This window comes from Atractosteus spatula, chromosome 12 (genome assembly GCF_055471065.1).
Source record: "Atractosteus spatula isolate fAtrSpa1 chromosome 12, fAtrSpa1.hap1, whole genome shotgun sequence".
Lineage (NCBI taxonomy): Eukaryota > Metazoa > Chordata > Actinopteri > Semionotiformes > Lepisosteidae > Atractosteus > Atractosteus spatula.
In genome coordinates, this window is record NC_142717.1 from 45,827,301 (window position 1) to 45,852,665 (window position 25,365).

A 25,365-nucleotide genomic window follows, 5' to 3' on the forward strand; every position below is an offset into this window, starting at 1 on the left:
TCTTCAGGGAGAGAAGACCCATAACAGCAGACCTCAGGCACTACATCCAGAATACAGACCATTCAGTGCCTAATACTGTTCTCGAGCAAGAGAATCTTAAAATCCACTCCATTTAATTACCTACACATTAGTTGTGTTGATGCATAATGAAGCCTATTTAGCACCTCAGAAGATGCCCCAGTATGTAAGGCATTACAGCAGTTAATCTTGATGAAACAGAGGCCTCTATCAATATTTTAGCAAGGGTACGCAGGTGGAAGACCGATGCCCTAAGTACATGACTGAAGATGCCCTCCGTTCACAGCGCTATCGATTCTAACAGCGGTCAGGGAGACTGCAGCCCCTCCTGGACCTGCTCACACGCTCAGTCAGCTGAAGGACCTGGCCACCCTGCGTGCTGCGCCCAGTGTGGGATTCACAAGCCCATCGCCCCACCACCTCGTCCTTCATTTTTTTGCACCTCCCCACCTGGGTCACGTTAGGACCTCTTCAACTCTTAAAGCAAGGCGACAAATACTTTTGAATTCTTTAAAATACAGCAAAACATAGGCTAAGTAACAATCTCAGAGGTCAGACGCAGCAAGCCGGCTCCCTCCTATCGAATTGGGACAGAACAATCTTACTCCTCCTCTGAAACCTCCCACCTGCCTCAGAGCTGCTGAGCTCCAGGCACCATCGCTGTACCTTCCAGTACTTCCAGTTGCGATTTCCAGCTCGAACCACCGGTCCTCCCCTTATCCCCACCGAACCCTTTACGGCTCACTTCCTGACCTCAGCGAAGAGAAAGCCAGTTTTCACACAGCTGCATCACGCCTCTCAGAGCCAGACAAAACCAGCTCGTTGGGCTCACAACCCCCGACCTTTCCTACACCTCTAAATGGAAAATCAATCACCTTTTAAATTACCTCTGTATAACTGAGGATACCTGTGCATTCATGAACAACACAATGTATTTAACCAGAAGCTCGCCTATGACACTGTAAACAGTCTCCCATTGCCTGACACCCAGAGACAGTCCACTCTGTGGGAGACAGGCAGTGAAAACCACGCACACAGACGCTGCACACCCTGCACTTTGCACTGCGAAAGCCTGTAAGGACCACCATGGGGATTATAATCATTTAACAGTCATTATCGTACAATGGCTTCTCTTCCTTGGACCATACGGTGCGTGAATATGTGTGGCAGCTTACACAATGGATTCCAGATCTGTTTAGATTCATACACTGCCAGCCAGCTACCCTCCAGCTGCTCTGGACCTCAGCCATGAGTCCATGACATTTACTGTATGTCATCTGTATCACACGTATCCCGTACATTGTTTTCTGAGCATAAACACAATGGCAGGACGACCTTTCTAATAAGATATGCATGCAGATCTTCCCTCAATAGATATTTTTCTAAAACAGTGAGCGTTACAGAAATCCCCTCATTTCACTGCTTACCTTCCTTTGCCTCACTGTGTGGCCCTCTGGGCTGGAGCCAGTTTTCCTTAAGACTGAATTGGTGGAAGAGGGCTTTATTCTGAATAAAGGGAGGGAAGGAAAATTCATTAAGCATGGATTTTTAACACTGATTACATCACACTAACATTTCTGTCCCACAATCCAGACACACCTTGCCCAGGAAACGAGCTGACAATAGTGTGTTTCTGCAGGGCTGGCTGCCACAGACCAGCCTCACTACAGCGAGGAGTGGCGGTTCGCAGCTGGTGACTGCAGTGACCCTTTGTTAGCAAGACTCTCCCTGCCCCTGCCAGGAATCGAACCCGGACACTCATGGGCCCCCAGCACACACAGCGCCCTCCCCACACAGTGGATATCTCTACCACACCAAAGGTCCAGGCCCAGGCCCCCAAGGAAAGCAGGGCTTTCCAGTGTGGAGAGTTCAGAGAGGCCTCCCTCAGCGCACCGAGCCCTGCCTACGTTAGCTGTCTAACACTGGGCCTGATCGAAACCTCGCCCCAACCAGCTACAGACCCACTGCTTGCAGGCAGGCGTCTGTGGCAAAGGAGGAGGGAGACTCTGATGAAGGGAGAGCAGACACCAGGTCCACTGCAGCTTTCTAAGCTGCTGGCTCCGTGTTCAGCAGGTATGTACCTGTACCTGTGTTGTAAAAGCCTGTCCTAGGAATTTCAGCAGCAAAACAAAGAGCAGGAGCTGAAGCACGAGGAGATCTGATGCGAGTATCAGCGCTCAGCTGTGGCCTGAAGTTATTTCCATTGGCCAGCGGTTTCCAGTGCGACCTCCACCCTTCGCTCAGGTTGGGCTGGTGTTTGACACGCGTTAAGCATCGATGTAAACGTCCCCACACGCACACCACTCCACCCACACGCTCAGCGTCATTTCAAAGGCACTGAAACCACTCCCTCATTTCAACGGAGCAGATGAGGCTCCCGAGAGGAGACGGTCAAGGCTCGCAGGCAGAGAGGACTCGGACTCTGAGCTCACCTTTCTGTGGGGGGAGTACTCATCGACAGTGCTGAGGAGAGAAGACAACAGAACCGTCACATAAAACACACTTGACATGAGATAAAAAGAGTTTGATTTTTTTTTTTCACTAACATGACATTTTTACTTGAAAAGATTTTTTTTCCCCCCCAAGGTGCACCAACAGGATACAAAAAAGTGGAAGCTACAGCTAAAACTTCTGGGGAGTTTTTTCCATCACACACAGTTTAATGATGCTAATTCAGATGTTTAAAGGTATACTTTAATCAGGTGCCAAAGTAAATATCAACAATTAATACTATTTCCATATACGGTTTAAGGTCTTATTTCCCTTACTTCCCTAATTTCCTTATTTACCGTGCACTTGATGTTCAATGACAATGACGATTTGCAACAGAATCTACACCTACACACGGACATAATATGTACATCCAACAGAGCACAACAAACAGAACGATTCTAGACTCCTCTGCCCAAACCAGCAGGAAGGACAAATGATAAAGCTGTGCAGGCTGCTGTCATTATTAGGTTGGCCCCTCCTGCTTCACCCATGTTGTTTTTCCCATTTTAAATTTCCTCGGATTCCAGTCCGTTTCCATGCAATTAGTCTCTAAGCATCTACGGGGGTCTCTTGGTTAATCACCGATGCTCTCAGGTCTGTTTGAAGATGAGCCGAATCACGGAGGCGAGCTTTAGGTGACCTTTAAATGGCACGCCATTTTAGGCAGGGAGGCAGGGTTCATTCCGATATGAATAGTAAGAAAAAAAGCCTTCAAAATATTCAGTGCAGGGATGTCATTTTTTTTAAATGGTCTCCCCTTCACTGCAGTCTGAGCCTGGCACGCAAGGGGCACAGATCATACGTCGAAGCAGCGCAGCAGCAAAAACAAGAAAACAAGACGAGAATGGCAAAAACGTCAACTAAGACCGGGGAGGTCACTCCTGATAGCCTTCCGCAGGCCGGCCAGTCCCTCAGGGCCACCACAGCAGGCAAAGGCCAGCGTGAGACCAGTGTCCAGACCCGACTTACAAGACCGCCTGGACAGCCAGGCCGACGGGCGAGGAGCTGAGCCGAGACTCCACCCCTCCCGGCAGCCCGGAGGACACGCAGCTCGGCCCGTTTCACGCGGCACAGCTGGCCGTGCCCGTAGGCATCGTGTCCGACGCTTTCCCTTATCTTCTAACAGAGGGCCCTCGGAGCCGGCCGCGACGCTGCCTGCGTGTCCGGTCTACGCTCGACACAGCGGACAAGGCAGCAGCTGCGAGCTCAGCAGCCCGCCGTCTCCGATACCCGCCCTGGCGGCACGGTGGAGGAGAGCAGACTACAATGCGTTTCTTTCACAGCGTGGCCTTTTCAATCGGCGCCCAGGGCTCCTCGCATTCACAGGGGGAAAACAGCCGAGTGACCTTCGAGCCTTCGAGACCGCCTGTTTCAGCCCCCTGCTACTGCCACTGATAATCACGTCACTTCTCGGAGGAAGATACACTACTTACATCGTCTGACTGTTTTGTAGGCATGCATGGAAACATTTATTCATTTATTGTTAATAAGAGACAGCACAAGAATATAGGAATGAGTCAGGATTGAAAAAGAACAGACTTTCAGCTGTTTAAAATTTGAAGGGGTCCTGTGCGGGATTTGAATGAAAAGTGATTTGTGTCATTTATAAAACTTCAAGCTCACGCTTGGGCACACAGATCTTCACAAAAAGGTCAACAATAAACAGCAAATGTTTATTATCCCATTTAGTCTGCTCCTAAAGATTAGAGGACTTAGGAAAGCAAAGTAACAATTTTAATATCAGGATAAAAGACAACACTTAACTTTCATTTTTCTCGCCAGACTGCAAATAAAAAGAGAGAGGAAAAGACAGGCCACTCACTGTCTGCGGTGCATTCGCAGAAGCTTCTGAAATTCCTTCAAATCCTTTTCAAGCGTTGGGTATTCATAAAGGTCATCCAGCACATACCGATACAAGGTCTGCAGGAAGATGAAGGTGTTAGTTACAGACATGATGATGCTGATGATGATCTACCTCACAAGGGTGTCGAAATGTGTGAGTGCTTTGCCACGTCTCTGCTGTCACCGCACAGGTGATCACATTTCGCCTGCACGGGTGAAGAGGTACACTGCCTGACTGCGTCTCCACCCAAACCACTGCGCACACTGCGTCTGGTGGCTTCAGATCTGAGAACTGGAAAAAGCACCTTGTCTTATAAAAACCAGGATGAAGAAAAGCTAAGCGCGTTTCATTTACTATGGCTTAAAACCTGGCATGTGACCAATACCTTCATAAAGAGCTTGACGTGCTCTTCTTCTCGCAGGAAGTCTCGGTACAGGGCAGTCCACTGCGACACCAGGTGCAGCACTTTTCGCTTCCTGAACAGAGCCTCTTGGCTTTCCTCTTTGCTCCTGTACCTTTTTGAGCAATAGGTAAGATCAAATTAAGGAAAACTCTGTGCAGGATGTCCGGCAGTTTATTTGCGAAGACGACGGGATAGTGAGGAGACTAATCCAGCATCTGCAGAAACATTCAGGGACAGACTACAAACTACAGGCAATAGAAGAGGGGGAGAAACGGGCCACAGCCTCTTCATTTCTGCTGCAGCGCACAGCCAAAGCAGGCCTGTCACCTGTCAGGGCCCCAAAACAGACCAATCGCCTCTCAGGACCCAGAAGAGGACCAATCGCCTCTCAGGACCCAGAAGAGGACCAATCACCTTTCATTACCACAAAGAGGACCAATCACCTCTCAGGATCCAGAAGAGGACCAATCGCCTCTCAGGACCCAGAAGAGGACCAATCGCCTTTCAGGAACCCTAAGCAGAGCTGGCTAACATGTTATATATTATTGATCATTTTCACAATGAGGTGAGGAAGCTGCTGACACTTGATGAGATAGCGTCTTGGAATGAATACACTTAAAATCATGCTGTGCTAAAGATGGACAATGATATTGCCTTAAATGCAACACAGAGACATTTACAATAAACCCTGCTATGTGTGTTAACAGCTAAATATGTTTACTATATGCACTGCTCTGTATACTACCAGTACATAAAAATACATATATTTCCAGTATCTCAAACAAGGTCTAAATGTACTAATGCTTTCTGTGTTATTTATCACACAATCTTCCCAGCACGTGGTAGATATGGGGCAAGACTGGAGCCGTTACTGAAGCAGTTAAGATACGTTTGGCCAACATTCATGTTTACAGCTGAACACACACACACATAATGCTTTACACTCAGTGCAACTGCCAGCTCTGAGGACATATGAATTGTAAATATCCTTTTCATTTTCTGCACAAATCTTGACTCTCCAGGGGACTCCACAGAGCTTGAGGAAGACCGCGTTGGTGAAGAAACGAGGTAAGTAGAGAATGACTAATTACACTTTGCAGGAGAAGCTTCGCTACAGGCAGTTATTTCCACATGCTGTATATTTATCAAATCGTTTCCCCACTCAGAAAGCTCCTTCCTCTCCACAGGGGCAATGCCTGCAGGCCCTGTAGCGCCCCCTGTTGAAGAAGGGGCTTCCGGCCTTGGCAGCCGCCCCCTGCCTCTCTAACGCAGACACACCCGGGACCAGCCCCTCCCTTCTGCAGCATCACTGCTTTCTGCCTCCAGAAGCCGAAGGCCACACAGAATTACAGTACAGTCAGCTCCTGAACCACAAGAGTAAGCACTCAGGGTCACTGAACGCCCCCCCCCCCAAGCAAATTCATCTTAAAATAACTAACGTGTTCCTGTTCCACATTAAGGGCACAATTAGTACAACCTAATTGTACTACATTCATTTCCCCTCCCACAATTTCTGCACTAGGAAAACTTCCCCTCGATCCCCGCTGTTGCTGGCCCTGCTGTACAGCCCTTCGTGCTCCTGCTACGCGGTCCTTGTGAAGGATATTGTCCCAGCAGCGCCTGACACAGGTCACTCGTCGACATGAAGACCAGGTAGGTCAGCAGGAAGTCGTCTAGAAGGGTTTCTGAAAATAAGAGCAGGATGGGAATCACATTAAGAATACAAACGACAAATATCCGACAGAGGAGAAAGAACTTGATTCTTCGGTTCAGGGCCTCAGTGCCTGCACACAGATCTGCCAGCTGCTCACTGCCGCACTACAGGCAGGTTATTTGAGGGCCTGGAGTGATTTTCACTTTCCTCCTTCCCTCGTCGTTCCGAGGTGGATTTCACTAGCAAGGTCATGTTTTTAAAACTCTCAAGAAAAGCAAACACCACCACACCTGTCCAGGAAACAAGAAAAAATCCTAAAACAATAACAAAACAAAACAAAGAATATGCTTAGTCACTTGTTTTGTAAAACAATTTTTAATTCCATACTGTAATTCATCCCATACTGTCATTGTAATAAATATTTGTTTAACCAAGTGTGCCTGGATTATTACTCCTCTCCACAAAGCTGTGCCAGAGGATAAAGAATTCACGCGTCTCTAGTTATACCAGCCGCTGGGGTATATGGTTAGAAATCGCATACAAGTTGGAGGTTATGAATAATTATTTCACTGATTGACTAAATTTCAGTTCAATTTCAATGTATTTTTACATACTGTAACGCATTTCACAACAAGGTTGCCCCAAGGCATTTAACAAAGCCGTGTGACAGTACATAACATTACAATACAAATGTATTGTATCGGTCAATTCCTGATTTTCAACAGTTTCATAACCCCCCCATTGTAACAATATGTAACAATATTAACTCATAGATATTAAGATTAGTTTTCTCAAATATGGCACTATAAAAGATCTTGCTCTTAAGATTCTGAGAAAGGCTGTTAAAGTGCACACTACACAAACCTAATAATAAATATTATCACTCTCTTGATTCTTGAGTATTAAGTCTTTAACTTTAAATGAAGCTTTATGGCTACGTAGTTGCAACTACCAATTGTACTGCTGAATCCTGTAAGGCTTTAAATGCCAAAAGCCACTTCACAGAATGTGATCTCATCCTAACCCTGTACCATTCCAGATTTCTCATTCAGTCTTTTCACATTATTATAATGGTGTTCATTCATTTTTAATTTGCTGTTCGGATAGTGACTTTAAAATGAATAGCCTCACCACCCTTTTGTATCTATAAAATAATAGCGATTTCATATGCTGCAGTGCAGACAGAAGGACTATGGATAAGGCCATCTATAGTAGTCTCCCAGCGTATACTGCATCTGCTCTGTACCACCCGCCCTGAATTCTGCAGTGAAATCTCATTCCCATCGTTACAGTGGACATTTGATATGTGTTTAGCTGTTTGCTAAATGTGTTTTTCCTTCTTACACGGTAACACAAACGTCCAGCTGCTTACTTCGTTACGCCAAGTGGCCTGCAGCACAACTTTCCAGGATCTTTATATGGGAAACATTGTTTTCCAGAGCGCTGTGCCCGTCACAGGAGGTGACGTCACCCCATCGGGATGTGGATACAGATAGATTTCTTCCCAATCTTCGGACATAAAGGAATTCACTGCCTAAATTGACTGGCGGAGCAGTGACACTGAAGCCGGAGTTGCACCAGAGTGTTCAGGATCAGTTCCAGGCTGGGGCAGTATGAAACTTGTAACAGCTAGTTGTGTTCTGGTTCTGTGTCATAGCAACCCGCTATTACACAGTACCGCATGGAAAGCTGCTGCAGACTCCAGAGATTCACTCACAATGTTTTCCTGAATAATATCTCTGAATAAAGTCATTGCTAAGACAGAAGATGCCAAATACAGCATGTGGCCAAACATACAGTGTTTTAATTCAGCTATTGTAACCAAAGCTCATTGCTTCAGCTTGTTTTCTGGAGAGAGAAATTATACTGTGTGAAAGCCATTGCACACTTCATATCAACAGATAAATTGCTAGCTTTTGGATACAAAATTGCACTCATACTATACAGTACTTACTGTACAAATAGATCTCTTAGATTTTTCTTGACAAAGTTTAGAACAAACAGAGAGCATAATGCAGATCTCTATGCGTTTTACAAATAAAAGTCTAATTTGAACAGCTCAGTCGACATCAGCAATTGCACACAACTTTGTAGGGTTTTCATTGTGGTTCTTATTTGTTTTCAATCAGTGTGAAGGCAGAATACAGCACGTCAGTGAAAAACTGCTTCTGTGCCGACTGAGCACAGACAATAAAACCACAAACAGGAAACGGGACAAGAGGAATACCAGCTTCTCTCTCCCCGTCTGTGTGCCTGTGTGTCTCATGTAGAGCAAACTGGGGTATGCGAAAAGACAAATTCCTAATGAAAGAAATTGTATATGGCTAATAAAGTGATCTTATCTTCTTATCTTATCAGAAAGCATGCTGCACTTCAGTTGTAATTTAATATGTGATAATGTAACTCCGAAGTGAGAGGAAGTTGCTTTACTGACAAGCACTGCTGGCTCTGTGCTAACATCTTCACTGCCTTTATTTTAATGGACTGGTCAGGGCAGCCTGTCCTCCTGAGTAGCACTGCAATATTCTTCTGCTATTTTCAAAGGTTCAACAGAAAAGAAAAGAAGCTTAATGCTGCGATACAATGCAGACTTGTCACCATTGCACAGAGACCTTTGGCTTATCCTCTGCTGCACAGCTTACTGACAAGCTGAGGAGGAAGACAGACAGGAGAAAGCCAGCCTCCCTCCTGCAGCTGTGGCATCTCCTCCATCTCAGGCAAGATGGCACCAGACAGCATGCAGTTCTTAGTGTGAATTATTGATGCTGGGGAAAATTGAGATTTAAAAATTGATATTCCTTTTAATTAATTATTACTCTATGATCAGAAATAGTGTTTGAGAAGGCGTATATTTAAGGCTGCTAAAGCTGTTCTTTCTAAACTGGGAAAAAACAACTAATGAGGACACAGAGCACCACAATGTGTGTTAAAAGGGGTCCGGCAGCTGGGCGAGGTGACTGGCTTCTGTCCTGTCACCCCAGTCACAGCCCGGGCCAGGCCTGGTTCACACACAGCGCTTGGACGCTCGCTACACAGAGACAGACCCGCAAGCCAAAACGCTTTGAGCGATTCAGAAATGTGATAGAGTACTTTCAGAGCTTACCTACAGCATTGAAGCTACTGAGCCAAAAACAATCTTTATACACTGTCTTTTTTTAAAAAGTTTTCCAAATCCAGTTTCCTGGAAGCAGGACGAGCTCAGAACAATCTGCTAAATCAGAGTGAATATGAACATATGAACTTTGCAAGAGTCCTCACAATGAATTGACACGTCTCACCCTGCCCTCAATACTGAGGCCTGTTAACCAACAGGATCGATCAAACTCTCGTGTGTGCAGATACAGTGAAGCGGAAGCAACACTTTACTTTCCAAAACCATCACGCTCTTCTGAACCAAAGACTAAAAAACAGACAGAAAATGTCATAAAAGCTGAGTCCACTATCTCAAGGGTTGTTAGGAATAATGAGGATGATTCCTAGTTCTCAGAGTCATACCAGTTGGCAGGAAAAGAGCTGAATGTCCTTTTATGCGTGTGTGACAACAGTACTGTACATACAGTACATACACATGCCTATGTGTTGATGAAGAAATCTGACTCTTATCTGTAAAGGGCTCACCCTGACTGTGCAGATTTCTGATGAGCCAGCAAAAATCCCAGCGAAGTGGGATTTAATAATCCCTAATCATTCTTCCCCCCCGGTCCTTCTTAGAGACTTTTAACCTAAGATCTCCAGGTTGTTCATAAGAGTAGGGGTGTTAACACCATTGCTCTAGCCACGTTCCACTCCCGGACCACAGAAATGTGAGGAACTGTTAAAGTGCACATAATTACAATGATCATTACTGGTGCCAGAGAAAAGAGGTGTCACACCAGGTTCACTGCCAGTTTTTTCTCACTATTTACTCTGCTGGGTGTGATTTGTGTGTTTGAAGGAGGAGAATAAACAGAGTATAAACGTTCTAGCACCCAGTACAAATTGAACGGATTAAATTCACTGGGTACATCCTTCCATTGTTGGTGGACGAAACCAAAATACAGAAGGTTATATTAGTTTTGGTTTTACTGTTAATGGTAATGCTTTATTTTTCAATACTACTGAAAATTGGAATAGTTTACCCAATACAAATTATTCCAGATTTTTATGATTTGTCTTAGCCTCTCCCTCCTCAGTGGTGACTAGTCAGACTGAACAGCTCTTTCTCTCTGCTCAGCTGGGCTGTTCAAGGCCTATTTCATGACTGATCAATTGATTCTTCGCGATTGGTGCCTAGTTTACACCTTCAGGTAAAAAAGAACCAGGAGAGACTTGGAGCCTGCCTGCAGAATTTACTTTTCACCCCCCGGTACTTAGCAAACTCTGCTTTTGGGAGATTAACATGCATCGTTAACAGGTTGCAGCTTGTAAAGAGCATACATTCCCATGAGTTCCTGAGAGTTCACAGAGCAGAGAGAAGAATTTCATAAACTCCAAGAACATTTCACATACTTGTGGACAATATCTAGCCAAAAGACAGGTTTAGCCCCGGAGGAAACTGTGCTTGAAAAACACACCAGAAAAGCACGCAGATGTCATGACCATGCATGTAAAGCACGGCACCACAGACCTGCCAGCAGATCAAACGTTTTTTTTTCTGGCCTGCTGTCGATGCGGCCTGGCTCTGGCTGATTTTGACCGTTCTGTCACACGTGCTCAATGGGGAATGCGTGCTCTCTGCAAATCCCCGCAAGTCAGCCAACAGCAGCGCTGAGGGTTACCTCTACGAGAACAGCATAACAGGGAAAATGAAAGACCGCGACCCAGCGTGCTGGTGTATGCAAACCTTCCTCACATCCTTCAGCGTGTTATTGATCGTCTTCACTCTTTCGACACTTTTCCAATGCTAAAAAAAGAGAACATCTCTCACACTGCTCGTCTTTGGACCAGCCTACAATTCACTACTTTCTTATTGGAAAATCGAGAATGAACAGAACTGAAGGACACAGCGTTATGACAAAAAAAACTAGTCAAGCAGTTTGAACCGCAAGGCACAAGGCGGAAGTCGGTTTACATGATTCCCTGTCATTGGGGAATCTTTTCACAAACGTTTCCACCAACAACCCAGACAGGCTAAACCACAGCTTCAGCCCCTTCATCAATCACAGACTCCAAAAAAAAGCAAAATCCCCAACAACCAGCACCATGAGGTAAGAGGTTTACGTCATCTTGAGGTTGCCGGGTACATCAAGGGTGCTATTTAATGCAGGCCTTTGCACTAAATCTAAAGTCCTCAGTGCTTTATACTGTACTTAAAATCTAATTGAGAATAAACTTATCACTGAATTAATTTTGTGATGTTCTGCGTTTTATTTGCCGTGACCTCTTTCCAGTACTGAACATCACTACTCATGTTGCTCAATGGCAGGAAACCAACTTGTTTGGTGTTAAAAATTAATGAGGCGATGATAATAATTACTCGTATTTCTGTTGTGCTTTTCATCACGAAGGATCCCAGAGTGCTTTACAAGCAGGAGGGGACTCGCATGATTGGCCTCCCTGTGCAGCCTCACCTGGGCGAGGGCAGGCAGTCATTCTGCACCGGAGACCGGGGGCGGACAGAGAAACCACGGAGCGGATCAGGTGGAGGAGTGAGAAACAAACATCTTCACCAACCAAATTAAGGGGCAGCTCCACGGGAGGCCAGATTGTTCGAGTCCCGAGTGTAATTTAGCCAGGACTCCCCTACTGTTACAAGAGGCCACGAAATCTTTAATGGCCAAAAAGTCAGGACTTCAGCTCAGCATCTCTGCAGGACAGCACCTGGAGCTGCCGAGATTTCATACAAACATAATTGGTGCATATGCATTCTCCTTTGTTGTCTGTCAAAAAGCAGTACTGCAGGAGTCAGGGAATTGCAGCACTGAAGGTAGAAGTCAATTATCATTTCAATGGTTCTGCTCGCTCCAATGCGACATCAGACAACATGAAATCTGTGCCTGGCAAGGTCTCCGTCTCACGAATTGTAGCACTTTTAAAAATTAGATTACATCCAGGAAGAGCAGACATGAAATCATATTTGTTTCTTTGTATAAACCATTTTTTTTTAAATAAACCCTGCATTGCAGTAACCAAAACATTTGCAGGTTTGAAACAGGATGCTGTTTCATTCAATGAAGAAAATGTATATTCCTTCAAAGTAATATAAAACAGTTCTACTGGGTGAGCTCAGTGCATCACTCATTGTCAGCCAGGAGCCTGCCTCCGGTCCCAGTGAGATCCTGGCCCACAGTGGCTTTGACCCTGGTGTTTCCTCTCTGCTGTCCCAGTCTCAGTGTGTCCCTGACTCTGCTGTTCACTCTTTGGTAAGGCAAGCTGTTCCAGCTCAATAGTTGAGGAGATTTTCGTATTATAAAAAGCTTAACATTTCCCTTTCCTTTGAGTATTATTTATTAAGGTAGAACAATTTAAATAATTAAACATCAATTCTGCAATGTATTTTAAAAAAACAAGCTTGAAAGGAATGTTTCCTTTATTCTTTTGAATTCTAGTCTTATCCTCTGCGATACGAATGCTTTAATCTATATTCCTAGTCCACACAGCCTGCAGGCAGCGTGAGCAGGAGGGCGAGAGAGGCTGCACAGCTGGACAAGCTTGCCAGCTTTTACCGACACACAAGACTAACTATTGTTTCACTTGCACATCAATTACGTGGCAGACTCGCGCGGGCTGGAGTATTCTCACTGCACCATTTTAGAGAAAGGGAAGGAAGTCTGACAGTATCAGGGAAGCAACAAAACCGAGAGATCCTGAAAGATATTCTTCCTTCTTCTCACACCTGAAGAAGGCTCCACGGCCGAAACGTTGTGTTTTCTTTCTTCTTTTTTTCAGCATGGAATAAACCTATTACTTCTTCCTTCTTGCTCAGCTTCTATGCAAAATGCTTCGTAGCTTTCTCGCAAAAACGCTTTGCAATTATAACTTCATGTCAAAAGCAGTTGAGTGAAACAGCGTGTATGCAGGCATGCAGCAGTTACAAGAAAAATGGATGAGTGTCATTTCCCATTGTCTTGTCTTCTCAAACAGAAATAAAGCTGTTAATTTAGCATGGCAGGATATGTTTTATGAATATTCCCCCACCCTTTGTGAGACAATCAGATTCTGGTGACCATTATCCGTGAAGTGCTTCTGGATAAATAAACTGATCTGAGTTCCCTGTACCACTGACGGTTTCAGTGCAGTTAAAACTACTGCGACAGTACTGACAGGACAAGAGGCCACAAGGCCAGGGTTCACTGTGCCAGAGGAAGACAGCAGTGCTCAGTACTCGCAGTGACAGACAGACTCGCCTCCGTCTCTCTATCATTAACCTTCTAACCTCAGCTGCTCCCTTTATTTTGATACAAATGTATCAAAAGCATTGTGCTTGAAGACAGCACAGTGCTGTACAGTAGTTTAGATCAGAACTGCTTGCAGATGTCTCAACAGAAGCTTTCAGAACGGGGCTACAAAGAAGTATTATACCAAACAAACACCACTGTGCCGTCTATTTTAGTTTATTTTCACGTTCTTCCAGCATAAGGAGATATCCAGACCTACAGTAACTGGTGTGGACCTCATCCCTCTGTCCACTGTGATCTATATCGAAACAGGCTTCACTTTAAAAAAGCCCTACAGTACAGTACGTCAATTGCAATTTCACACCTTATGTCATGACCATCAAAACCTAAACATATTTTGTAAATCCATGCTGACTTCTGCAGTGGAGAAATGTAACAAGTCATTGCCCCCTGGAGATAAAGCGCTTGATATAAAAGGCAAGCCCCAGCTATAAGTACAGTGCACCTACAGTACTTCACAGTAGAGCTGCTGGTCTGAATGTCTTAGGGTGTAACTATCAACAATGCCTGCTTGATTTCTTCAGGCGTCCCCGTGCAGACTGCGTGATTATATGTTCTTCGGCCTGAAGTTAAATAACTTCATTGTCTTCATCCTGAATGTGCCGAGACTCTAGACAGGGAAGCACTGGCCAAAAGGTGCAGAGAGAATCACTCACAAGACACTGCTCTGTTTACTGCTCATTACTCATGCAAAATTCTCCCATAAGCTGTATTCAGTGCTGACAAATTCCACGGAAGGCTGTGTCTGGCTGTTTGCCTCCAGGCGCCTTAAGAGAACACAAAAATACCTCCATCAACAAACCAGGAGGCCGCCCCCCTGGCGACCAGGACGAGCGCACCCTGAACAAACCTGCTTGCACGGTTATCTCCCTGCAGCTCCGCCTCTTCGCTTTGATTGCTTTAATTCCACATGAGTGACTGTTTGATTCAGTCACTTGCGCCAGGGTTACATGCGGTTTCCATTCTGCTCCACATGCGTGTCTATCCCCAGCACAGGAACCCCAAGAACTCCAGCACAGAGTAAGAAGACCCCCTGAAGTTCGGCGTGAGGGGAGAAAGCAGTATTTCAATGCCTTCGCTCTCCCACAGTATCTAGAGCGTACGTGTTGTCCATCACTTAAATTGCCATAACCATTGAAGGCTGGGGATAGATAAATCTATAGATCTATAAATCTATAGTGCTATAAATGTACTACAGTCATTTAAAAAGCAATTGGTATTATCAGTATAATTCTTTTAAGGCCCAGCACTGAGAAACCTACAGCTAAAGGCCTAATTACTGGGCGTTTCTGCAGTGTAACTACTGTGTTACCCAACCCGGGATTTAATAGTAGTTTACCTTTCACAGACGGACATTAGTAGTGTGGTATGTCTGTGCACTAGTAAGTTTTTTTTCATCACATCAAATATTTACTGAATACAAGCTTCCCAGCAGCAAATAAAAGAAAAGCAGTTTGTGGTTGAGATATTACTAATTTAAATATCTCCTAGTAATGAGAGCTTCAGTACTTGGAAAGGAAACAGCCATTCTAAAACAGAATGAGGGGTTGATGCAGAGAGCACTAGTGTTCAACTGTAGGGTATTAAAACAGTTCATGACTCCCAACGAACAGTGCTCCCCTGCCCTAGCAAGAATTCAGCAGCAAAGAAATGCCGTGTGTCAGCAGGAAAGCCCCCGACCTCTTCTTGACATACTGTATGACAAAAGCCACAAGGTTATTTAATCATATGTTTTCTAACCATACAGTATGTTAACTTATTGAACAATGCATATGATGCACGGTTTTCTATTTTACTTTAACGTCTAATGAAAATCTAATTCTCCATTTTCACCCTGTCAAGTCGTCGCTTGCCCCAAACAAAAAACATATCTCTGTATCCAGCTGGAATCACTATGTGGAAGGAGAGTGCCCAGCCATGATGTTGAAGCCCATACCCCGGCTTCATTCAAACAACTGCTGGATGACGACCTCCACTGCTTCACACAAAGGGTGGTAGGGGTGTGGAACAAACTGCACAGCCATGCTGTTAAAGCCGATACCCTAAGCTTCTTTCAAGAAACCGCTGGGTGAGACCTGCAGCTTAATCAGCTACTAACTACCAAACAGGCTAGATGGGCAGTTCTTATGTGCCTTACACACATCAAAGGTCTTTGAAAAGTCAGCAGTCATATCAGTGATGACAGATAAACTGTACCAATCTTCCAAATCTTGCACACATTTATTAAAACTGATTTTCTCTGATATGTTTTTTCAAATGTTCATTTACTGCAAGAGTGATACTTTCACTCATGAATCTCACAATCCTGCCACAAACTGCAAGCAAGACCAGTGGCGTGATTCCGCAGAGTCTGTGTGCCTGATCTATTAGATAACACCTCACGAGCAGCCAGGAAGACTGCTCACATCAGTGTCTCATTAATGCAACCATCAGCTTAGCTCATCCTTTAACACATTCAATAAAAAATACTAGATTGAAAGCTGTCTATGGGTAAAGGCACAGCAGGAAATAAATTAATAAAAATTAATCAAGTAATGAAAAAAGGAAAGATACACCATGTAAAAAGTAACTTTCCTAGTATAAACAGGCACATGCTTAGCACTAACATCGGCAGGCTCGTGCTGAACATGCGCATTGTGGTGTGTTGAAATAAGTGGAGAAAATAGAAGTGCTTTCTTCTTAAACCCGAGATCAGATGAGTTTCAAAGCCATTATATCCACAATTACTGGCTGAACTGTTCCGAAATAAATGCCCTTCTTCAAAAGCAGACATCCAGCCCTCCTTGTCATGACAGGAGGCTGAATTAAATCACAGCCTGTGGCTACACAAGGGCTATTCTTAGCTGTGCGTGCTGAGGAACCAGCATTGTAAGGCACCTCTGTCCAGGGTATTGCAAAAGACTGAAACCGATTTGAGACAAGCATGCACAACAGCAAACAGCACATCCCCTTACTTAGGCAAAGCGCAGTCTCCTTGAGTTCAGTGCAATTCTATGCATTTGTCATTGATATAAAATGACATGAGCACAGCTTTGTCAGAAGACACCTGTCAGTTATGAGTCTTCTGCGTGGTATGTGGTTCTTGATTCAGTCCAGTATTCAGGATTTTAAACAGATGCCGAAATATAATGAAGTACAACAGACTGAAAAGATGCAGAGGTAAACAATACATGCATTGAGCCCTATAGGACATTCAGTGAAAAACAAGAGGCTGATTTCCTAGGAAAATGCAGCAGGAACTGAGAGTCTGAAAAAAGAGAAGAATACAGATGTGGGCTGCGAGCTCTTCAAGGACCACTGGAAGATTACCGCACTGGTCTACCGGAGCCGTTTTCATCTCCAGTACATTAGCAACGCCCCACTGTTACCTCTTCTTACCTTTCTGATACAGACGCTGAGATGAGCTCCATCTTCCACAGAATGAGGGATACAGACTAAAAGGCTTTGTCTGGCACCAGCTAACATTCAGTACGATTGTCTCCCTTAAAATGTCATTACTGTCATCTGGGAGACGTCAGATAGCATGTACAGTAATAGTCTAGGGCAATCTAAGCAATACGTTGCTTGAACGGTAATCACTTACTGTATGTTGCTCCAGAAATACAGTACAGGGAAATGCTGTTAATTATTAGCATAGTGTTAGTTTTGGCAACGCTTATAATTTTGTAAGTAAAATTTTACACATTAACCTACATCCTCTAATCCTTTGGCAAGAAACTAATCAAGGATGCTAAGACCCAGCAAGAACCAGTAAAGCAATCGCAAAAGATTCTGCAGAAAATCTGTGTCTTAGTAACTGGTAACATAAGCTCTTTGCCATGTCCTGCTGGTGTCCAGATCATCCATAAACAAAGGATGTTTTCACCCAGAACAAATGTCATTCCAAATTAACCGTACTCAGAGGGTCATTAGGTTACTGACAAAATGCACATTGCAACAACGTCTTACTTAGATTAATACTCACAGGCAGTACGCACAGAAAGGCAATCAGAACTGATTGTCAAGCAGCTCGATTGTTTGCTTTGTTTCTAAAAGGCATCCAGTACTTAACACGCTTTGTATTCTGGGACACAGGGAAGTGAATAGAAATATTAACCCAATACAAAATGCAGAAAGGATCCTTCTGAAACACAGCTGTCATTCTCTGACAACTGCCACTCTCTGTGTACACTGCAATAAAACAGAAGACTGTCAAGACAAGGGAACATCAGTTCTGAGTCAACTCCTGCAGGCAAGCTGTTCCCCTGACACGGGAAGGCAAAGGCCCTTCCTTGATAAATTAAACACGCCTCACTTGCAAAAGAAATTGCTGCTGAATACAAAACGATTTCACGGATGACATTTATTTTTTTTCTCATCCCACAGCCTTTAGGAACGGGACCTGCTCGCCCGCCCACAAGCGGAGCCGCGCCTCTCGGAATCAGGGCGACCGGCCCAGGGAGCGAACTGCACCCCGCCACTGCAGCAGCGCGCGCTCGTCTGCACTGCTCTTTCGCAAGGTGACTGCACACCTCTCCTGATCCTCAGCCTCGCCACGCACAGCACGTTAGGGGCTTCCCCGGCTCCCCGAGACACCTCGGCTACCACCGGCACGCAGACCGCAATAAATTCTCTCTGTCTGCCAGGGCCGCCAGCTCCGGGGGGATTCCAGACACAGAGATCTTGGGAAGTTAAAGTAAAGTGACGGCCGTTAAATCTGCAGCATTCTTCTGTCTCCATACTCATTTGTGCTCCGATATACGAAAGCATTTAAAGGTAGAGAAAAAGCGCTCTGAACGCCAGAATACTGCAGAGAACACCTAGCATCGCTTCACCATGACAACCACTAGACACGGGCGCTGCTGGGCATGCACACCGGGCAGCAGGCTGCGGAGGGGCTCCCCTGGACTGGCCCCACGGCGGCGCAGGCTTACCCGTCTCCTTGCCCTGCGTGCCCTGGCCCTCGTCCAGCCGCAGGTCGCTCAGCAGGTGCTCCAGGATCTTCTCCGGGGTGCCCGACACCACCACGTACCTGTCGGACACAACAGAGGAGTCGGTGGAGTCTTCCTCGGCGGAGGAGAAGGAGCGGCTGCTGCTCCACTCTTCCTCCTCCGTCTCCTCCTCCGCCTCCTCTCCCTCCTCGTCGATGTATCGGAAGTAAGGCACGTCAAAGGTGGGGCGGGCTGCCCCCCTGAAACTGCTGTCCTCCGACCCCTCCTCGTCCTCCTCGTCCTCTTCCTCTTCCACCAGGGCGGCCGGCACCAGCCTGCCGTCGGGGCACAGGTCCAGCGCGCGGAGCCGGGCGCTGCCCATGTCCAGTGTGTCCGCCTGCTGCCGGAGCTGCTGCAGGCTACAGGACAGCCTCTGCAGTGGCCTCTGCTCCAGCCCTCTGCGAGCTGACACACTCCATCCGCGCGCTCCGAGCGCTGCAGTCAGCGGGTGTGTGTGTGCAGGAGAGAGAGAGAGAGGCTTACCTCCTGTCCTTCTCCTCCTCCCTCCCGCCTCCTGCTGATGCCAGGGGGGCCGGCCTCTCTGACGACGCCCTCTGAAGCACCAGGACATCCTGGCCTCTCTCCTTCAGGCACACTCGGCTCGTCTCCTCGCTCGGCTGAGGAGAGGGAGGGAGAGAACGCTGGTGGGAAAGGAGACCCAGGAGAGGGTGCTTTTTTTTCTATTCCCCATTAAGCAAAACCCACGATTTCGAAATGCATCACTTCAAAGCTGCAAAGCACCACAGCCACATATATTGAAATAAGGACAACAACAGAACAGCTCTCGATACAGAGTGTTTTGCGTCTGCTGCATGTGCCATGAAATTTTCCTCCTTTTTTGATTGTTCCGCTTTGAGCTTTGTTATTCAAAGCAAAACTTATCGCTGCTTAATAACCGTGCAGTTTAGAAACACACCTCCTCTGGGTGTCTCACCTGGATGGCTCTCTCCTGACTAAACGCACAGAGCTGGCTCATGAATACCATCTCGGAGCTACAAGCAAACTGTTCATTACTGGAGCCAGTGACTTGAGAAGAACAGACTGAGGTTGTGTGGCAGCAAGGACTTCATTATGAATGTGTTATCAATCTTGAACAGCCTGGGGCTCCAAGACAAAAACATTAAACAATACACTGCCAGTCACCCAGCCTCAGGGACAAAGAGCTTGTGATTTTACTGTCACTTAACAAATTTCCTTCATTTTCCAAAACTGTTGTTCTTTTTCAGACAACCGCTGTTTAACGAAAAGAATTTGAATCTGAAAAATACAAAGACAGAACAAAGCAAAAGCTGTGCCCCCCCCACACACACACACCTTCCTCCAGAGCCTATTGAATGATTTACTGCTCCTTTTACAGCAGAGATCTAACTGAAATCTAATACATAAGTAATAATACAATGGCCTCTATCAGAATCCAAGATCAGGAATGTTTTAAAGCAGTTGATTCAGGTAAATAATACCTCTAAAAAATAATACTATTAGGGTATAAGATTTTAATTTTCAAAGCCATCAACCGATTTCTTAGCTATATACATAATTATATAATTATATATTATAGAAATTATATAATTTTATAACAGAGATACTCAGGCTGTATTTACAGTATATTCTACAGGAAGGTAAACTTTACTTCCTTAAGAGAATGAATATACTTCAAACTTTACATTTATGTAAGCATTTTATACCCCACGTCAGTGTACTGGATACTAAGTACGGGCGGATATAACGGTTTCTAATACAACAAGAGCAGCAAACCATCTTTACAAAAAAATGTCCTGGCAAGAGGGTCTTCAAGAAAACCAAATCAGAAACCAGCGGATTTGGCTAGAAAGTATCCATTAATTAAGCCCCTGTAAAACTGAGAACAGAAGGCACTTCTCTACCCATAGAGTTGTAGGAGTGTGGAACAAGCTTCCCAGCCATACTGTTGAAACCAACTCCATGTTTGTTTCCCAGCGATGAGATCCCTGGATAAATTAGCTACAACCAATCGAAACATTTTCTTTCTTATTTTAGAATTTTCTCATAAAAGAAGGATTAATTTATCTATAAATACGACAAATACTGGACACTTTGGTGGCATGTAAGGCCAAACACTCAATTCCGCCAGATCTCCTACAGAAAGCGTTTTTTTAACCTGAGATCATTTATGTCACGAGCTTCTGAGAACTGACACTCCAGATGATGCAGGTGGTGCTGATTCAGGGGTAAATCTGGAACAAAACTAAAAAGCTTAAAAGTGGGTAAAATGTTTGATAAAAGTACAATAAGATAGAATTGCGCAAGGATTTCCAGATGTCCTGAAACAAATACCTTTGCTAGACATCTGCACACAGTTCTGCAGGGGGAGGGAGTGAGGGGCTGGGATTTTGAGGGTGGGAGGTCCCGTGAACACAGCGAACACAGGCCCTTTGGAGCAAGACAGGTGGGAACAGGTGCTCTGCCTGACCAAGCACTGGCAGCCAGCAGGTGTCATGAGAACAGCACTCCTTCCTCCACCCAGTGGGTCTACAGAAAACGCAGTAAAGATGCTGTGCTGCATTGCAACAGAAAAACCTACAGCTTCTGAATTCACTTCATCTGAAATTTTAGTCTAATTTGGTCCCAACGCATTCAGGTGCTGGGAGACGGTGCTGTAAAGCAAACGCTAATCCTATTAATAAATAATTCATCGTTCATCTCTCCGGGTTGCAGATGGTTTATTAATTTGGGGTTGGCTACGCTATTTTGATGAGGGAATATGAAAACTGCCACTGTACTTCAGCTCAACCAGTCTGAAATGTCTCTTCCTTTACTCAAAGCAGGTCTTTCTCAGACGGAGGGGGATGGGAGACAGCAAAAAATCATTTGCTTTGGCTAGTGAGCTCCAGGCCTTTATTTGCTTGTTTTCTTTACTAATTGTCTGTCTGCTGTTCAAGCTCCAGGTCCTAACCTCCCCCAGGCACAGAACAAGGGCTCTGTATAAGAGCGGAGTATATTGGCTGTGCTAAAGTTGAGGTCATAATGCACAGTTCTCACTGCGCGCTTGACTGTCACACCATCCGGGAGTGTGACTTCCTTCTGGAGGACTCAGTAACCCGGCTGCCCAGAGAGGACCGGCTCAGCGACCACAGGCTGGCCATGGAGACCGACAGGCTGTGCTCCCACTGCCAGCCTGAAGTAACAAATAAAATCCCAGAATTACCACACCTGCCAGAATCAAATCAGCTCTACTCTTCCTGTAGGATGGGGGAGGAAAGTAGTGATCGCCTGTCACAGCATGAAGGACAGGGCGAGCCTCTAAAATAATATTATGCTATTGTTCTAAACGTTCGGAAATGTTTGCTAATTGTTCATGCTTTGAGAACACCATAATTCACTAACCATGCTAATAAATCTCTTCAAATTTACATATTTCTTTTTCTCCTCCAACTCCTTCATACGCAAAGTGCCTGATTCCTTGTCACACAATGGAGAGGAGGAGCCAGTCCTTGGGCTCCTCTGCCTCTTTGTTCCCTCAGGGAACAAGACAACTCTTTTTAATAAATAAGGGACAGAACTGCAGCAGCTGACATAATTAATCACGCTGTTGGAGCTGTATGACAAAGACATATCCAAAAGGTTCAGCTGCAATTTGTGTCGAGGCTGGCAGAACACGTTTTTTTAACAAGTTACCAACTTTACCCCCTGCAACGAAAAACCAGAGGAATGAAGGATATCTCTTCAGATTGTGAAATCACAGAAAACATAACAGCACTGGGAAGATCTGACTAAGCTCCTGATTTCTTTCTGCACAATGAGGAAATCCAGGCTCATCTGTCAGTTTCTAAGAAGCAGAAATGTCTTAATGCTCACTTTTCCCCATATTTGCAATCAAATGCACCTCATACTATTTAATGATTAATCATTAAAAAAAACAAGAGCGTTCCTGTCAATAGGGAGTTATGATAAACTACAGAACTCCAGTGAGGAAACCGAGAGGCAAGGCTGAAGTCTAATGCTTAATTAAGTGAGCATCTTAATGAAGGCGGAAAGAATTTCAAATGGAGGGCACGTGAGCCTCAGCGAAGATGCACCAAGTGGAATACAGGACGCAGCTGAGATTACGATGTCTGGAAAGCTAGTGATTTTTCTTCAAAGGCCACTTCTCTTCCTCTACTCCGGCTGTCGCTTTGATCATTCTTAATTCCCTCGGGAAGATGCTAGTCCATGTGGAAATGGCGCGTTCCTGAGGAGATCAGAGTGTGCAACGTAGCTGGAAAAGACAGGGGGATTACCGAGGACCAGGCACAAGGCGCTGAAACGGTCCGGAGTGCCTACAGAAAGGGAAGAATGAGAAGAGCTCGCAGAACTCATTGATGAGCTTGCACATTCCCACTTGCTCTCCAGAGGAGGTTATTGACTTTTCCCAGCTGGAGGAATAAGCTCACGTCTAGTTCCTTGCTATGCTTTGTTGAAATTGTGTCCATTTTGAAAGATAAAGCACCCTTAAGTGTATTTGCTTTTGATTTAATCATCCTCTTCTCTGACAAAGGGACTCATACTGTGATGAGGAGAAGTATGTAACCACTCAGATTACCCGAGGCCATCCAGAGGACATTTTACTGTATATTTTCATTGTTCTGAGCCTGAGGCTGGGGTCAGCCTTCCACTGAATATCTGTGCTGATCAAGACAAGCGAAACCAACTCTGGCTCAGCCTGACCCTCATTTCTCTCCTCCAGTCCTGGTCCACAGCCGGGCAGCAGGCTGTGGCTTCAGCCTGGGAATTTGTATTCCAGTAACTCATGTAAACACCCTGCAGGCTACAGAGCCCAGAGGTATGTTAGCTCGATCAGTTGTTTGTCAATGAGCCCTATGCATCTCCCTTCACCAGAGCATTGTAAAACAGCATGCACAAGACTCAGATTCCAATAATACATTTCTGACAGAACTTCACGCCACAGCTAAGCTGAGTAACTTTTCCTTTAACTCCTTATGTGGTATCTTTCAAGGAACGGCTTTACTAAATCCAACTTAAAGTTGTTACCTAACAAAGTTAGGCACTCTTCTTCTTTTGACAAGCTTAATTCGTTCCTTGAAAACTGACCAAAAGGTGAAAACCCATATAAATTAAATTCCTGTTACTTTCTGTGTTCTAACCTCTGATTGGCTCTAGAACTCAGAAATGTTCTGCCAAATACTCAAACCTCACCGGAATGCAGCACAGAAAAGTATGAAAACAAAAACATTCCTGGTTCATTATTCAAGTAACACGCTTAAAGTCATTAACTGAACGAATAGGTAAACAATAGGTAAAAGCTTTCTAACCTGATCTAACCTTTTTACATTTATTTGGCATTTTTTAACTATTTTCCAGTGCAATCTCAACAATTAGATACTGTACGTCTCCCGAAGGCAATGTACTGTACAGCTGTTAAGTCTCCTTGAAGGTGTGCATCTCCATTACTGTTTACAGAGGAGGTGGCCACTTAGTCATTGACCCAGCCAGCAGGAATCCTTTCAAAGTCAAATCCATAGTGTTGCTCAATGGCAGGCACTGCGTAATTGTCTTGAGGGACACCAGAGAGATTTACACCCTAATTCCCAGCCAGAACACTTCCCAGATCTCAATCCTTGGAACTCTGGTAGAGTCAGCAGAAAATACAGGTTCAGTGCATTGTACCATGACTATCGTGTGGCCTAGTATTTTGGCTGGGCAGTGTGAAATGGATAAAGGGTCTGAGCACCTGGCCCTGCATAGATGAGGAGACAGGGTAGGACATTCATTTTCATTGCTGAACTATTTGTGGAACTAATGAGACAGTGAGGTAGTCACCATAGGGTTGTTTGACTTTCTCCATTTTATTAGTGTTTCAGTCCTATAAGCACGACAACCACTTTCGGAGTAACTGTACTGGGGAGACTACAGAGCAGGGCAACTTGACTCGCAGCGTTTCTAAAGCTCCTGTTAACAGACACCAGTACTGCTCTTGTACTCTGCCCAGGTTCTCCCCGATATCCAGGAAAAACGTAATCAGCCTGTTCGGAGAGCGCTCTGAGGAATCTGGCCAGAATGCTAGACGCAAATATTTATACTGAGTCACACAACAGACAGTGGACTTGTCAAGGGCAACTGCCTCAAGGGAACAAGCCAGACACTAAGAATCAAGACCAGACTAACACCGCTGGGATTAATTGCTTGTTGCTTTAGAGTTCTAACAACCAGGGTTTGTAAAGATCACTTTGTACAACAGTCAGAAGAGAATCAGTCACCCCAAATGCAGCCAGGTGCTCTGCTTCAGGAAGTGCACTGCTCATTATTACTACATGTTCAGACCGTTCAGGAAGCCTGATCACGGGTTAACAGAACATTTCTGTTGGAGAAAGTTGTCATCATCTTTACAAGGAGAGTGAAGAAATCATCTCAGCAGCAGAAGAATCGTTGTAAAGGGTAGGTTCAGCAAAACCCTGAATCTGGTTTCTTAGATCTGAAACATTAAAATTCCCCAGGAGAAGGAAAGTACAGTCAGACATGTCCCATCCTGTTTTATTTGGCACACCTGATTGCACACAGGTCTGAGAATCCTTCCACATGTCCAAATTTCTGCATCTTTTGAAACACAGAAGTCAAGATAAAATCTAACTGCA

At 45.1% G+C, this 25,365-nt stretch overlaps 1 protein-coding gene across 1 annotated transcript in view; it reads right to left on the reverse strand.

Annotated features, from left to right (window-relative positions):
- Positions 1-25,365, reverse strand: part of rapgef5a (Rap guanine nucleotide exchange factor (GEF) 5a) — a 73,900-nt gene that overhangs the window by 11,908 nt on the left and 36,627 nt on the right. Inside the window, exons 10-16 of the mRNA XM_088928912.1 lie at positions 19,241-19,374; positions 18,701-18,798; positions 6,364-6,442; positions 4,740-4,884; positions 4,334-4,431; positions 2,451-2,481; positions 1,446-1,524 (exon numbers count right to left, since the gene is read on the reverse strand). Coding sequence (XP_088785038.1) covers positions 1,446-1,524; positions 2,451-2,481; positions 4,334-4,431; positions 4,740-4,884; positions 6,364-6,442; positions 18,701-18,798; positions 19,241-19,374 — 664 coding nt within the window. The remainder of the gene's footprint in view (positions 1-1,445; positions 1,525-2,450; positions 2,482-4,333; positions 4,432-4,739; positions 4,885-6,363; positions 6,443-18,700; positions 18,799-19,240; positions 19,375-25,365) is intronic.